The 15583-nt window shown below is 35.7% G+C and overlaps 1 protein-coding gene across 2 annotated transcripts in view; it reads left to right on the forward strand.

Annotated features, from left to right (window-relative positions):
* Positions 1–15583, forward strand: part of USP45 (ubiquitin specific peptidase 45) — a 55056-nt gene that overhangs the window by 17100 nt on the left and 22373 nt on the right. For both annotated transcript variants that reach the window (XM_018053131.1, XM_018053132.1), the window contains exons 6-9: positions 5699–5841; positions 6444–6539; positions 9071–9201; positions 10465–10552. In XM_018053131.1, coding sequence (XP_017908620.1) covers positions 5699–5841; positions 6444–6539; positions 9071–9201; positions 10465–10552 — 458 coding nt within the window. The remainder of the gene's footprint in view (positions 1–5698; positions 5842–6443; positions 6540–9070; positions 9202–10464; positions 10553–15583) is intronic.

Genomic DNA, 15583 nt, shown 5'->3' on the forward strand with positions numbered 1-15583 from the left:
ATGAACCCTTTGAGAATCTCAAGGCTGCTGTAAACTTTAATAAAGCTATAAATTCATACACCAAAGACATCCAGCAATTGATTATATCCAACTTTTACTTGAAAGCAGTAGTCTTCTCTATCACCACTAGCATTTCATCAGTGTCTTAAGTTGTTACACTTAGAAACCTTATCATCCATTGTTAGACAGGTAGCAGATCATAACAGATGTGTGGATTCTGAACCCAGATTGCCCACGTTTGAATCTACTCTGTACAGTTAGCTGTGTGCCTTAGTTTGATCATGATCTTTACAGTGAGGAAAGTTATCAGAGGAGATGATGCTTTCAGATTCTTTCTTTAAATAAACAGACTGCAAAATAAGTTTGCTTTCCTCATGCCTATGGGACACTCAGGATGCACTAGTGTTCCAGCTCTGGTTTAACCAAGACAGTTCACAAATATTTATGCCTTTGCGAAAAGAGCGACATTTGATATTATTTGGCAACAAATCCACTGTTGGTTGTTTTCAGTTGTATCCTATGATGAGCAAAACTGCATCTCTGTGTATTTGCTTCTGTATTTCTGTAGGTTAAATTTTTTGGAATTTCTGGCCAATTTATAAGCACATCTTGAATTTTGATTACTGTTGTTAAGCTGCCCTCCGGAAAGACTATGCAAAGGATATAGTTGGCAAGAATACTCATTTTTCCGTATCTAACTTTCTTTATAGTTTTTAGTGATTTTTTTGGATTTGTTTTTGGGGGTTTGGAGGGAGCAGTAATGAAGTTTTTAGAGTCATTGTTACTAAGTCCACCAGTCTTTTCTGTAACGGTTTTATAGCCTTTGAGGTCATGCTTTGAAAGTCTTTTGTATTCTAAGGTTATAAAGATATTCACTGACTATTTTCTGGTACATTAAGGATTTTTTAAAGTTTATAATTTAATGTCTAGAGTTGGTTTAAAAGGTAGGGAATCTTTGTGTTGGACTCATTTTTATGGTAGCAAAATTTGAGGTACTTAAGATGACTTTTTAGATAGTCTTAGCCAAATTTTGAAAACATTTTTTTTTCTCTTTATTTTGGCTCTGCTGGTGCTTTAGCCAGAAAATGATGAAGACTTAGTTAATTTTTTTTTGTTATTGTTGTAGCAGCTTTGTCCTTTTAATTATACCATCCTTCAAAACATCTTGAAGTTCAGCCCTTAGTTGCATTCATTCTGTGTTCATAAAGGAAGAGTTCTTAAAGTGAATATGATCTCAAGTCGCTGCCAGAGTGAGAAAGCTTTGTTGTCTCTAAAAGCAAAATGATCAGTAATTTTTCTACATTGGAAGTAATAAATTGCCTTTTATTAAAATGCATACCTGTCTGTAGGTCAGATAATTGTGAGACTGATTCAAACACCCTTGTTTTCAACTAGAACCCTAAACTCGCAGCTGACAGTTTCAGTAAGTAAATGTACATGAATACTTAGTTTCTAAAAGTTTTACCATGATGTAATCATTAATTTCAGGCTAAATTTCTCTATGCTGTTCACTGTGTGTCAATTCCTTATACTCCAGTCATAAATCATAGGCAATTAATTATAAATAATTATAGATAGTGGTACATACAGTATCTGGTACACAGTGGACATTTAATAAAACAATTTTATTTGAACTGTTAGATTTTACATTTATAGTTTACATGTATTTATATAAACTGTTTCATATATAACTGTTTCACTGTAAGCATGCTGCTTAGTAAAATGAAAAACGTGCCCTTTAAATAAGATACATATAAATAGTTCTTAGAAAATGTCAGTCCGTTTTCTAGTCCTATTATTGGATCTATTTAATATTCAAGCCTAATAACATAATTAATTTTGAATGTGTTCTCACAGAGTTACATGTAAAAGTCAACAAAACAGACTCTTGCCACTTGTGCGAAGTAGCTATTTAACCATGAAATAAACTATTTTTATTGCCATTGCCCCATGGATATGTTCTTCCTGGCAGTGCTGTCCATATTTGGTGGCTCTGCATGGAGAGCCAGGTGGTGCTGAAAAGCATCGCACAGTGAAGCGTGGATATATCTAGGTTTGACATTTGTCATCCCTTACTGCTGAAGGGAAGGGTAAAATCTGGTTTTCCATATGCTTATGCTTTTTTTTGCCTGCAGTTTTGACCAGATGGTCTTATGAACATTGTTTACTTTAAGATGCTATCCCAGATGTTTTGAAAACTGATGGGTAAATATGATATACAGATACATAAATCATTTGCACTTTATGGTTTAACAAATACTATTTGGCCTTATAAGATTAAAATATAATTTAGTTCTGGAAGTATTTTCCCAAGTGAATAATAAATATAATTTATAGATATATAGTATATATTTATATGGAGATAATATCTATATAGTTTGTCCCCCCAGCCACTCTGTTTTCATAATAAGCTAAAACATGGCAACATTTATTAAGAACGTTAACTAAAGGGAATACTTGTGAGAAGTCATATTTGTTAGGGGTTGAGAACAGTCAAATCTGTACGAATCTTGCCTGCTATTTTTTTGTAATTCTTCTCATTGTGCATAAATCACTGAAGAGAAATTACCTGGCAAAATGACAATGGATTTGTAATCAAAAGATTATCATTTTTAATTCTGGGCAAATCACTTAACCAGTTGGAGAATGAGTTTTGTAAAATCACAGCAACAACCTTGCCCCAAAAGACGGGACACTGCTTGGATTTAATTATTCTTTTGTCCTAAATCTCTTAAAAAGCACTGTGAAGCCATCCAGTGGCAACAGCTACAATGAGAGCCTGAAATCTGCCAATTCTGGACTTCAGTCGGAATATCAGATATAATTAAGAGGTGTACTGCTCCTGTTTGCCAGCCAGGATCGGCGTGGGGCTTCCTCTTGTTTGTGTAGTGCTTCTTAAGCACTGGCTGGCTTTTTTCATTTGCTTTACATTTCCTTGCAAGTTTGAATACTGTCTGGCCTTTTCCTGCTTTTCCTTTTCTCTACGCCTGGCCTCTGTACTTCAGCGACCCTCTCCGTTGATTGTACCAAGCTTTGTCCCCAGGCTCTACTATGGGATACAATTCTTATCATTTATTTTAATATCTGGAGGACAGGAGAAGAGATCTATTTTACTAGTTCTTTTCTGTGTTAATTCAGAACTCTAGGGTTGGGATTTAAAAACAATTCTTCGTTATCTGGATAACAAATATCCAGTAACAACCAATAGTGTTTAACATAGAAATAAAGGGGAAAACAGGAGTAAAGGGGGAAAAAGCAGGTAATAGAGTTTATGATAAAATGTTGTGTCACAGGGTAAAAGTTGAGTTGAAGGAAAAATCTTTTCTTTGTAATAGATTTGATTAGTGAAAGAAACATCTGAGAACCCACAGATCTATTTTTCTCACTAAGATGTTTTCACATTAGGAAAAAAAGCAGGATCACAAAAACCATGAAGTCAATGTAAAAGGCAAAACTCACATTAGCAATTTAGGAAATCCAGTTAGAAATGAGATAAACTTGAGGGGGAAATCCCTGGAAAATACAGGAAATGATTAAAGAGAAGAAAGTGAGAACAGACAAACAATGGATGTGACAAACAGCTCATGAAGATGTGGATGTTGGCATGAACAACAATTTCGGGGGGCTCTCTGGGCTGTTTTTCACACACTTACATAGTGCTTAGCATGCTAGATACTTTGTAAAGCAAGTTTAGCTCATTTAATCCTTATACAAACCATATAAGAAAATAAGTTAATCATCCCACTTGATTGATACTGGAGCCCTATAGCTAGAAGCCTTTTCTTTGGCAAAAGTCACAGGTTCCAAGTCAAGCCTAATGTGACCAGCAAGGTGTGCCTGATGTCAGTCTGCCAGTACCTGAGACTGAGGTTTCTTTTGATGGTGTTTGTTTCCCACTCCTGTCTCTGAGAAAAGGGCCTCCTCAGCTCCTTTACATCTCCCATAATGCTTTTGTACAGAAGGCCGGGGAGGAGATGTCTTCATTTATTTCATCTTAAGAAGTCATTGGGAAAAAAAAAAGTCATTGGAAGCATATAAAGCTAAATTTGACTGTATTTGCTGTTTAATGTTGTCGGTTTTCATTTATATTGAGCTTTTAAAATGTATATATTCTCTTCAACATCACACCTCTGTGGAGGATAGAGCAGTCATGAGACATTCTCTTATCTCCATGAATCTGGTTGGAGAAGCAGACAGCCAAGTTAATTAGCAATGCAGTATAGCATGTCAGTATTGCGTGCATGCATGCTAAGTCACTTCAGCTGTATCCAACTCTTTGAAACCCCATGGACCGCAGCCTACCAGGCTCCTCTGTGGGATTCTCCAGGCAAAAATACTGGAAGGGGTTGGTTGCCGTTTCCCTCTCTAATGTCAGTATTAGGTAAATAAAAAGATAATTGGAAATACTGTAAAATCTGAGAGTTGAAAGGAATATAAAAGAACATCCCTTTAAAATCAGATTTGAGAACTTGGCAGTTTCCTGTCAAACTTCAAATTATAATGATTTAGAAATCTGTTAAATAGATAATAATGTCAGTTCAAAATGTTAGAAATTTTTCTTCATTTTCATAATTATTAAACACGATGAATTGATATAATTTGCAAATCAGTGTTAATTATGCAAGTTAGTAAGCCCAAAACATGCACTTTACCATACCCTTAAGTATTAGGTATTTTACTTTTTATATTATCTGTGGGGTTCCCCACCCCCAAGCCCCAGGTTCTACATCCTTGGATTCAGCCAACCACAGATCAGAAATATTCCCCCCCAAACTCCAGATACTTGCTAAAAGCAAAACCTGAATTTGCTGTTCACTGGCAACTATTTATTTACATAGCATTTTTATTGTATTAGGTATTATAAGTGATCTGGAGATGAGTTAAAGTATATGGGTTGATGTGTGTATGTTACATGCAGATACTGTGCCATTTTATCTAAGAGACTTGAGCATCCATGGATTTTATTTTGACAGTTTCTAATTTATAGAAAACAAGAACTATACCATCCCCAAATTACTACTGTATGGTGTTTTTAAAATTCCATCACATTTCTTCTGTTTATTAATTGGCATTCTTTTGTAAGGAGACTTTTTTTCTTTTATACTCATTTAAAAAGTCTTATCAATTCAGACTCATTCTCATTTTGTTCAGTGAGTAATATTCTTATCAGCACTCTTCTTTATTTTGATATTCAAATTGTTCTAAATTGGACCACTGGAAACCTGTTCAAAATGATCCTGTGTATTTTGACATACTCATCTTTTTTTTCTTCTTCGGAGCACTTATTTTCTGGCATAACAAAAATGGTATAGGCTCATTTTGCCTCTTGCTGCCCCAGGTTTAGAATCAGCCTTTTCTTCAAAGAGTCTTCCTTTGTTTTAATGGACAATGGTATTTAGAAACCAAGATCTTTTCTGCTTGCTTATTTAAAATTCATTTTAAACTACTTTATTTTTAAATTCATCTGGAATTCTACAGGGAGGTTTGAAGAATGGATGTGTATGTATTAAGATGAATTAAAATGAATTGCTTTAGCAGTAGGATACAAAACAAGAGCTACTTATTTCCGTTTGTATTCTTGCCCCTCAGAAACACTGATTCAGAGGAAAAATCTTATTTAATTTTAAATAATATATTTAAATTGTATCAAATGATATGTATTTGAAGTCTCATATCCATTGTCTTTTCTCTAACTTAGGTGCGTTTTCTAGAATCATAAAACTTTGTGAAGAAAAATGTGAAACAGGTGAAAAAAATAAGGGAAGAAAAGGTGGCAGTGTAACATCTGTAAAGGGAATTACAAATTTAGGAAATACTTGCTTCTTTAATGCGGTCATGCAGGTAAGAGCCATGGGAAAGCTTTGTAAAATATAAAAGTTTGTTTTAATTTGTGTTTTTTGGCACACCTTGGACATCAAATAGCACACCTTGGACTGCTAAATGTTCGTCTAGAAGTTTGTCTGTTTTCTTTTTGATTGTTTTAGGCTATCTTTAGCAGTTGGACTTCCCTTGTGGCTCAGCTGGTAAAGAATCCACCTGCCATGTGGGAGACCTGGGTTCGATCCCTGGGTTGGGAAGATCCCCTGGAGAAGGGAAAGGCTACCCACTCCAGTATTCTGGCCTGGAGAATTCCATGGACTGTATAGGCCATGGGGTCGCAAAGAGTCAGACATGACTGAGTGACTTTCATTTTCACTTTAGCCATTGTCATACAGTACATATGCCTTCTTTTTCCACAGTGATTCTGCAAGACCTCTGTATTTTGCCATGGCTCTGTTAGTGATATTTATTAAATGTAAAATGTATTTAGTTAAATTTTCTTAAAACCTAAAGACATTTTTGCTATATCAGATGATATTTGAAACTTGGAGAGAATATTTATTCTGTGAAATTGGAGGCATATTATAACTGAATCAGAAGATAATACTTTTGTTTTCTTTCAGAATTTGGCACAGTCTTACATTCTTACTGAATTGATGAATGAAATCAAAGAACATGGTACAAAACTCAAGATTGTTCCTTCCTCTGACTCTCAACTGGTGAGAAGTATAATTATCTGGATAATAGCTCGTTTTAGATAAGCTAGTGATGTTGCCAAAATCTATCTTCTCAGAGCTATCCATTGAGATGGTAGTCAGAGAATTTGAAAAAATAATTCAAAAACATTTTGTGAAAATAAATAATAAGACTTAAAACTTCTAAAATCAGAGCTTTAAGATATGTTTTGCTTCAAACATCTCATAAGTCAAACAACAGAGAAAATACTGAGGCAGCTCTTGAGTAGACTTACTAGAAAGGACTAAAGCGTTTTGATTTTTGTTGAATGAAACGTCTAAGATTCTTGTTTTATATTATAAAATCTCTATTATAAAGTTTATAGTTATTGGTAACATTTCCTTAAATACAGCACTTTCTATCCTTTAAAGGTAGATTTAATTTTAATAGTGATCATCTAAAGGTTTTTTGGAGCCTAGTTGATATTGGGTTTTTTAACTAGTGAGAAAGGGAAAAAGGCAGCCTCTGACACCTGGAAGCTATCCTGATACCCACAGTTAGGCCATGTTGTTCACATGAACCTCACAGAACACCAGCCTCAAGCAAGGTTACTCCAAGACTGTTAAAATGAGACAAAACAAGTCCGCTTTTTGTCTAAACCAAGATTATTCTTCCACTGAGAAGATCCCAGTCACCTTCTCTTGGCCAAAATGAGTCACTGTGACTTCTTTTTTCACTTGTAACAGCTTTATCTTCATTCTGCTGCTGCTGCTGCTAAGTCACTTCAGTCGTGTCCAACTCTGTGCGACCCCACAGACAGCAGCCCACCAGGCTCCCCCATTCCTGGGATTCTCCAGGCAAGAACACTGGAGTGGGTTGCCATTTCTCCTTTTATTGAGATATTTCATCATATAAATACCCCCACTTTCTTACAGCATCCAAGTGAGAGCAGACCTTTTCTGAAATTATTTTCCTTAATTTCTTCCCTAAACCACCCAACTGAAACCCAAATCCTCCATTGGTTCTTTTGAATACCTCTGATTGAGACACTCCATGGTTCCCTGTTATGTGTGTTCCCCCTCAAAGCAACAAGTAATGAACCCATCTTGTTCTGCTCCAAGTGTGTTCCTGGTGGTCTTGGAGGGTATTACACTAATAATTAGGATTCCAGTTAGAAATTGATTCGGAGAAGGTGATGGCACCCCACTCCAGTACTCTTGCCTGGAAAATCCCATGGACAGAGGAGCCTGGTAGGCTGCAGTCCATGGGGTCACGAAGAGTCGGACACGACTGAGCAACTTCCCTTTCACTTTTCACTTTCATGCATTGGAGAAGGAAATGGCAACCCACTCCAGTGTTCTTGCCTGGAGAATCCCAGGGACGGGGGGAGACTGGTGGGCTGCCGTCTATGGGGTCGCAGAGTCGGACACGACTGAAGTCACTTAGCAGTAGCAGCAGAAATTGATTTGTCTGTGTGTTTTAGAGGAACAAAGAGTGAAGGTATAGCTCATAATCTGGCTGTTGAAATTCTTAAAAAAGAGCAATTCTAAAACTTATTAGCCCAATGTAGTAACCTTAGATTTTTCTTCCAAAGAAGCAATTTTGAAAGACACTATGGTTGTATTTTTTGTTGAAAAGTCAAGTCTGTAAACTCACTGCCCTTTCATTCTCTTGAGATTTTTATGGTGGAGCCCAGTTGCCACCTTGGGAGCTAGTGAAGACTGCTTTACAAAATAATAATAGGTGTTTGAAAAGATTTCTGACTAACTGTGATCTGATGTTAGATTTAAGTATTTCACACTTGAAGCTGTGAAGTTAGTATATGGCAGTCAGATATTATAGCTGATCACTGTAGGTTTGTGTCATTCTAAGAGGGAAATTTTCAATCTTAGGTCTTAGTTTTCTAGGACATAATAGTTGACCTGAGTGGTGGGACTATCGGTATAGATCACTGCTCTTTCACCACCTGTTTTCTTTGGGCCTTTGTAATCTGTATGCCTTTTCTTTCTTTTCCATACCTTATTGTGGCTCAAACCACCAGTAATATGTTGAACAGAAGTGATAAATGTCTTTGTCCCCAAATTAGGGAGAAAACACTCAGTACTTCATTATTATTAAGAGTATGCATAAAATAAGTACAAGGTTATGTATTTTGTGACATAATTCCCATTCCTTATTTTATTAGTAAAATATTTGGAAAAAAGAAGAGTATGGGGTTTTGCTCATAAATGTTTATGATTATTTGTGAATATGTACACATAGCAAGTCAATGAGTAATTTTAGGAGAGCACATGAAGGGACAGTTAAAAGCAATGAAAGATTGGTTTTTCACTCTCAAGCTAATAGTTATATAAAGTAAAGGGCAGAGGATATGAGAATACCTATATTTTTCAAGGTAAGGCATTTAATTTCATTTTTTATATAGTTATCTTGTATATGAGGAAATAAAGCTTTTTAATACACTTGAGATGGTTTAGTCATCATTTAAACAGTATAACTCTCTCTTAGATTTTTTTAATCACATTTTATTTTAAAATTGTTTATTTCTGACAAAGAATTGATCCTGTTTTTAAAGGACCCGTTAGTGGTGGAACTTTCAAGCCCTGGACCATTGACCTCAGCCTTGTTCCTGTTTCTTCACAGCATGAAAGAGACTGAAAGAGGACCACTTTCTCCCAAAGTTCTTTTTAATCAGCTTTGTCAGAAGTGGGTACATCTACCATCTTAATATGAATGATCATGAGTTACGAAGCACTAATATGCTCATCTGGGCTTCCCTGGTGGCTTTGACAGTTAAGAGTCTGCCTGTGATGCAAGAGACCTGGTTCAATCCCTGGGTAGGGAAGATCTCCTAGAGCTTAATATGAGTAGTTTGACACTTACTGTGACGTTGCCGTTATGTCTTGGACTACCAAGAGAAAGGGACTTTCCAGGTGGCACTAGTGGTAAGGAACCCACCTGCCAATGCAGAAGACATAAGAGATGCAGGTTTGATCCCCAGGTTGGGACGATCCCTTGGAGAAGGGAATGGCAACCCACACCAGTATTCTTGCCTGAAGAATCCCATGGACAAGAGGAGCCTGGTGGGCTATAGTCCATAGGGTCAGCGAAGAGTTGGACCTGACTGAAAGCCACTTAGCACACATGCAGAGAAGGAACTAACGTTTAGTTGCCGCTGTGTGCTTTATGTAAATTATGTCTCATAATGCTCTGAAGACGTGATTGTTTTCCCCCATTTTATGTATAAGAAAACTGAGACTGCCAGAAGTTGAGTAGCTTCCCTTGCTCCATGTAAGGGTTTAAATAGATGTCTGTCCTGACTCAGAAGCCCATTTTGTAATACCATAAAGTAAAATTATAGAATTATAAAATCTAAAAGTGCTGTTATAGATCATCTAGCTTAGTTTTCTTATTTTTTAAGATGAGTTTTCAGGCATGCAGAGTTTAAGTAAATTTCCCAAGATATTGCCAATATAGTTAAAAACAAAACCCTTATGTGCCTAGAAATAAACACGTCATAAAGGACCTAGCTTAGCTTTAAAGCATTCATTTATTCTTTCCTAGAAATTTGAAAAAAAAAGTGTGTGTATGTGTGTGTGTATATATATATATATTCCTAGTTTTGTGATATTCTGTGGTGTGTCATGTACCTTAAGGGTGTCCCCAGATTCTCAAGATAAAAGTTCAGAATACTGTACTGTGAAGCTTGACACATTTACGGTACTTGATGTGTAGTCACTGCTTAATAAATGTTAGCTATATTGTTTTCAGTGTCCTGAAGATCTCATCCTCATGGAAACAGTAACCATATTTTGTGCTTCTCTTTATAGAAAAGAGTAAATTGAACCTTTGAATATATGAATATTGAATATATGTTATTTCAAGGTGATTTTAAATAATAGTAATATATTATTGATATAATTACTTTATTTATTTATTTTCCTTTCCTGTTTTGTTTTTCAATCATAGGGCCCCTGCATTTAAAAGTTTTCAACAACAGGACAGTCAGGAGCTTCTTCATTATTTGCTGGATGCAGTGAGGACAGAAGAAACAAAGGTCAGATTTCTCAATGCTTATCACGTATACTCTTTAAGAAGAAGGTACAAAATTGAAGGAATTTTACCAAAATTTTAATGTACAGTTGAAAGTAATTTGACTTTTTAAAAAACTATTTTGTTTATCCTCCTCCCCTTTTTTGCCCTGCCTACCACAAGATTATTTTTTTTATCATTTTACAGCTCTATTATCCTTTATTAGTTTGTATATTTTGACTATAAATAATAGAAATTAATTAAAACTAGCTTAAATAAAGAAAAAGGAATCTAATATTCCAGATAAATGGGGATATAGAACAGGAAGTTTTTCAGCAATCCAGAAAGTATTCTCCTTTTCCCCCTGGTTTCTCTGGCTCTGTAGATTTTCTTTATGCATGTCTCTGCAGACTGAGTAGCTTCTTTGCTTCCCTGTCTGAATGGTAGCTCCTAACTGCCATGGCTTGCATGTTGCAGTTCCACATGTATAAAGATGAACTGGCTGCTTGTGAATCCTAATTTTAAATTCCCAAAAGAGAGAAACCTCATTGTCCCATGTTGGGTTAGAATTCACTCAGGGACTAGAGGATTGGAGTCCCAGCCTCCTGAGTCAGGGTCTGTTGAGTAAAGAAGATCTAGATAGATTTCCCAAACAGTATTTACTATAACCCTGTCCCTTAATTTAGTGGCTGTTGGTTGACTCTAATATTAAATTAGTTATTTACACCTTTTTTGGTGGGGTCCTATGCAAATAGGATACAGTTTTTCAGAGAAAATGCCAGACATTAAAGATGTCCAGTATACAGTACATATCCCCCATTTCCTCCTTTCTCACTTGGAGCAGACCCTGCTAATCATTTCATCACCGTTCCACTGAGTCAGGATTCAGTCTCAGAATCATTCTCGACATAGCACTCTGGACAGCCCCTGCCAATCCTAATTGTTGTAACAGGTGAAAACCCTGTTTCCTGTTCAAGGTGAATGTATTTCTTCATCTATATGTTAATACGCAGTAGAACAACCAGGTGCAAGTGAAATGCTGATGTGCTTGTGGTAGGTGTTTCTTTTGTTACTATGAAGGGTGGTATCTTTTCTTTTTTAATTCTGCTTTGTTGGAATTGTACATGACATTGTAGTGTTTCTTTATTCTGTATGGCCAGTTTTCAGTGAAGAGACAGTCACGGTTCTAATAATTTCTCATAAGTTATCTTAAAGAATGAGTTAGTTACCAAACAGTGTATATTACAGTTCTATCCTTAATTGGCTGTTTATAGGGTATCATATTAAATGAGTTGAATTTCCACTTCATTTTAATGGGGCTTCCCTGGTGGTTCAGATGGTAAAGCATCTGTCTGCAATGCTGGAGACCTGGGTTTGATCCCTGGGTTGGGAAAATCCCCTGGAGAAGGAAATGGCAACCCACTCCAGTACTCTTGCCTGGAAAATCCCATGAACAGAGGAGCTTGGTAGGCTACAGTCCATGGGGTTGCGATGAGTCAGACACGACTGAGCAACTTTACTTTTTACTCACCTACTGTTGAAAATCAGGTCTGTCGTCTCTGAACAGATTGTCATCTCCTCAAGGAATGGTATTCTATGTGCCTTGCACTTAGTAGGTGCTCAATTAATGTTTGTTCAATATGTTGTCTGTGTTTACTCTTTAAATGGACAATTTCATTTACGTATTGAATTGGGAAGAAAACAGTTTCTTAAATGAATAAACTAGCTAGTTTTGGGGGGCATTTGTACTTATTTTGAATATGTTATAATCTGAGTAAACTGTTAAATTGAAGGGTAGTTCTGCATTATGTTTTATCTGTAATTTGTTTTGAAGAAATCAGTTAAGAGTAAGTTTTGGTAACATTAGCACATCCCCCTGAGCTAATAATTCATTACATTTTCTTAGATCTGGAAACTGATACCATGAGTTTGGAGATACAAACTTAAGTGTTTCAGACTACCAAACAAATGATCTAATTCTATACAATACTGCTGATTAAACGTTAATTTTAGGAACTTCCCCTGTGGTTCCATTGCAAGGGATACGAGTTTGAGCCCCAGTTGGGGGACTGAGATCCCACATGCTGCACAGTGTGGCCAAAAAAAAAAAGGTTTAATGTTAATGCTTGATCATCAGTGACCAGTATAAATATACATTTTAAGGTTGCTATTTAAAATGTAACCATAATTATTTCACTATTTGAAAAAGTATTGAATCTGATTTACTAATTGATATTCTTATTGAAGGGATTGATACAATAAGAATTGATATTCTTATGGAAGGGATTGATACAAGGTAGCAAAGTAGAAAGAGATGCTCTGTGTTAGGAATAGTAAATGCATTTTGACCTTCTGAGCCTACAGATGACACAGTAATTACTTTAGGATTAATTGAAGCCATCAGTTTCTAGAATGATTTTTTTTCTTTTCCCCTGAGATTTACAGGAATATGTTTACTACATAATGGTCATGTATCATTGTAATGGAATTAAAAGTCACCTTTTTACATGTTTTTCTCTGTTGCTATTACAAATAAAACAATAAAATCTATCATTGTAATTTTTTTTCTATTTTACTTTCATTGATGGCATTCTTTGTTGTAATTATTCTTTTGTCGTAATGATGCGTCGGGATTCACAGTATCTTGAAAACTCAGGCAGTACAGCAGGAAACATTAGTTTTTGAAAGCTCTTATCTTTCTTCCTCTATGTGAGGCTTTTAGATGGAGTGGCAGAATTAAAATGTCAAGTCTTGGATCTGTTCTGTCTCGTAAGCAAGGACGGTCGTGCTGGCTGTACAGTGAGCACCCGGGCAGGAGCTGCATTGTCTGGCCTGGGAACTCCACAGCTGTTAATCGGGCTGCTGTTGTAGTGTGTCAGCGCATGTGTTCTTTGATTGAAGGAAGGCTACAGCGGTATGTCTGCCACCAGACTCTTCCAGTGATGGTTAAAAAACGGCTGACCTCCTTTCGTCTTGTTTCACTAAGGTCTTTTTCTTATGACTATGAAGTTGAGGAATATAACTCCCTCTTGCTGAGCAGAGAGATAAAAGGGATCATTTGTGGAAAAATTGTAAATTTTTTATATGTGAAATAAAGTCAAATTCACAATAAGGGCTTCTTTTATAGGCAGTCTTTTCAGCTTAGAAATATATGCTTCTTGACTTTTTTTCCTTTTAGTTTGAGCTATCACTAAATTAATGGTATTATTACATTTTTATTATCAAAGATTTATCACTTTAATCCATTATTAGGTAACATGCTTTTAAAGGTAGAATAGCTCTGCTAACTTAAATTATGTGTTTTGCATTCTTATTTTTAAAAAGAGTTTAACAAGGAGGTTTGAACTGGTTGAACCTTGATACTGCAAATTGATTAATGTGCTGCAGTTGTTAGTAGCTCTCTGACCAGTCTTTTTTAAAAATCTAAAGGGTTCAAAGCACAGCTCTTAACAATGAAAGTTGTAGATGGACCTAAACCCATTTATTTTATTCAACTTGATGAACTACCTTTTAACTAATTTTAACAGTTTAGAGCAGAGAATGTAAATTTGTGGCTAGGATACAATAAAAAAAAAGCAAATGTCTAATAGTTTAGAAGTTAAGAATTTAAACAGCTTCATTGTTTTTACTCTTTTAAAAAAGAGTGATATTACAGCTTACATATCAGTGTATGGTAAAGGCTCATTAAAAGTCATGTCTGAATTAGTAAAATGTTCAAATTGTAGAATAAATTTATAGACTTGTAAGTTGAATTAGAGGTCTTTAGTTGCTTGAGAGACTTTTTACAGTTATATCTATAGATGATATTTATAGGTAAACATGGGTATTTATGGCATCTTTCATTTAAGTCCATTGAATATTTCTCTTGCATATCTCTTGCACCATTCTAATTCGCTTCTTTTAGTTCAGTGTTCTCTTTTCAAGGTAAAAAAGTCAAGTTTACCTCAGACAGTATCAAAATGATATCAATTTTCAAGTTTGAGTCTGAATTGGAGATTATTTCAATATTTAATAGCTTCTGGGACACATATTTCAATTTCCTTCACATGTAAGTATATTTTAGGAGTGAATAACATGGTATGGATTGTTGTATGTTTACTTTTATATCCTACTTTGTATATATTTAAATTTTTGAATCTAACATTAACTTTCAAAATACACTTGAAAGAGAATAGTGAGCAGTTCTAGGAAATACAATGTGCTGATCATAGGCTAGTTAATAAATAGAACTTACTTTCATAATTATTGGGGAGGAATATTAAAAACTAGTTATAAAACATCATACATATGAAAGAACATGTACAAATATAGTTTAAAGCATACTATAAATACTATTAGCACTCCTCCCTACCACCACCCCCAGAGTTAAAAAATAGATTATTAGTACCATAAAAGCTACCTGTTTCTTTTTTTCGAATACTTCTTCCTCAGCACAGGTAACCACTATTTTGACCTTTACAGAAATCATTCCATAGTTTTGAGAGCTACTTCTGTATGCTTAAACAATATACTGTTTAGTTTTTGAAAACTGAGTAGCAAGCACAAACTTAACTGTCTTTATTGGATGGTTCCCAAAAGATGAGAGAATCTCTGGAACATAGTCTGGCTTTGGCTTGCCAATTTACAAGACCTCTTTCTGGGAAAGTCAGTAGGCAAGGTCATGAATGTGTTCTGAGTCACACCTGTCAAAGTCAAGGTCAATTAACAGAGATTAAAAGAGACCAGGTACTAGTTCTCATCCCAAAAGGTTGGAGACTGCTCTGTGTTTTCTGCTTCTGAGTTCATCATGGCCCACATCATGACTCTCGGGAATAGGCCCAAGCAGAACAATTCTGGGGTGGTAAATTGTGTCCTCTTCTGATCAAGGTAGCAGAGCAGGAAGGGGAGATGTAACATTAGCAGCTCATTCCCTGTACATTCTGTTCTCAGAGAAAAACATGGTTGAATGGCAGAAGGGATCTTGGTGTCAACAATATGTCCATCTTGTAAGTCTCACTGCCCCAGTCTAGATTGGTTGCCTCCCACATTAGAAGTGCAAGCATCATTCTGAAATTCT

The sequence above is a fragment of the Capra hircus genome, chromosome 9 (genome assembly GCF_001704415.2).
Source record: "Capra hircus breed San Clemente chromosome 9, ASM170441v1, whole genome shotgun sequence".
NCBI lineage: Eukaryota > Metazoa > Chordata > Mammalia > Artiodactyla > Bovidae > Capra > Capra hircus.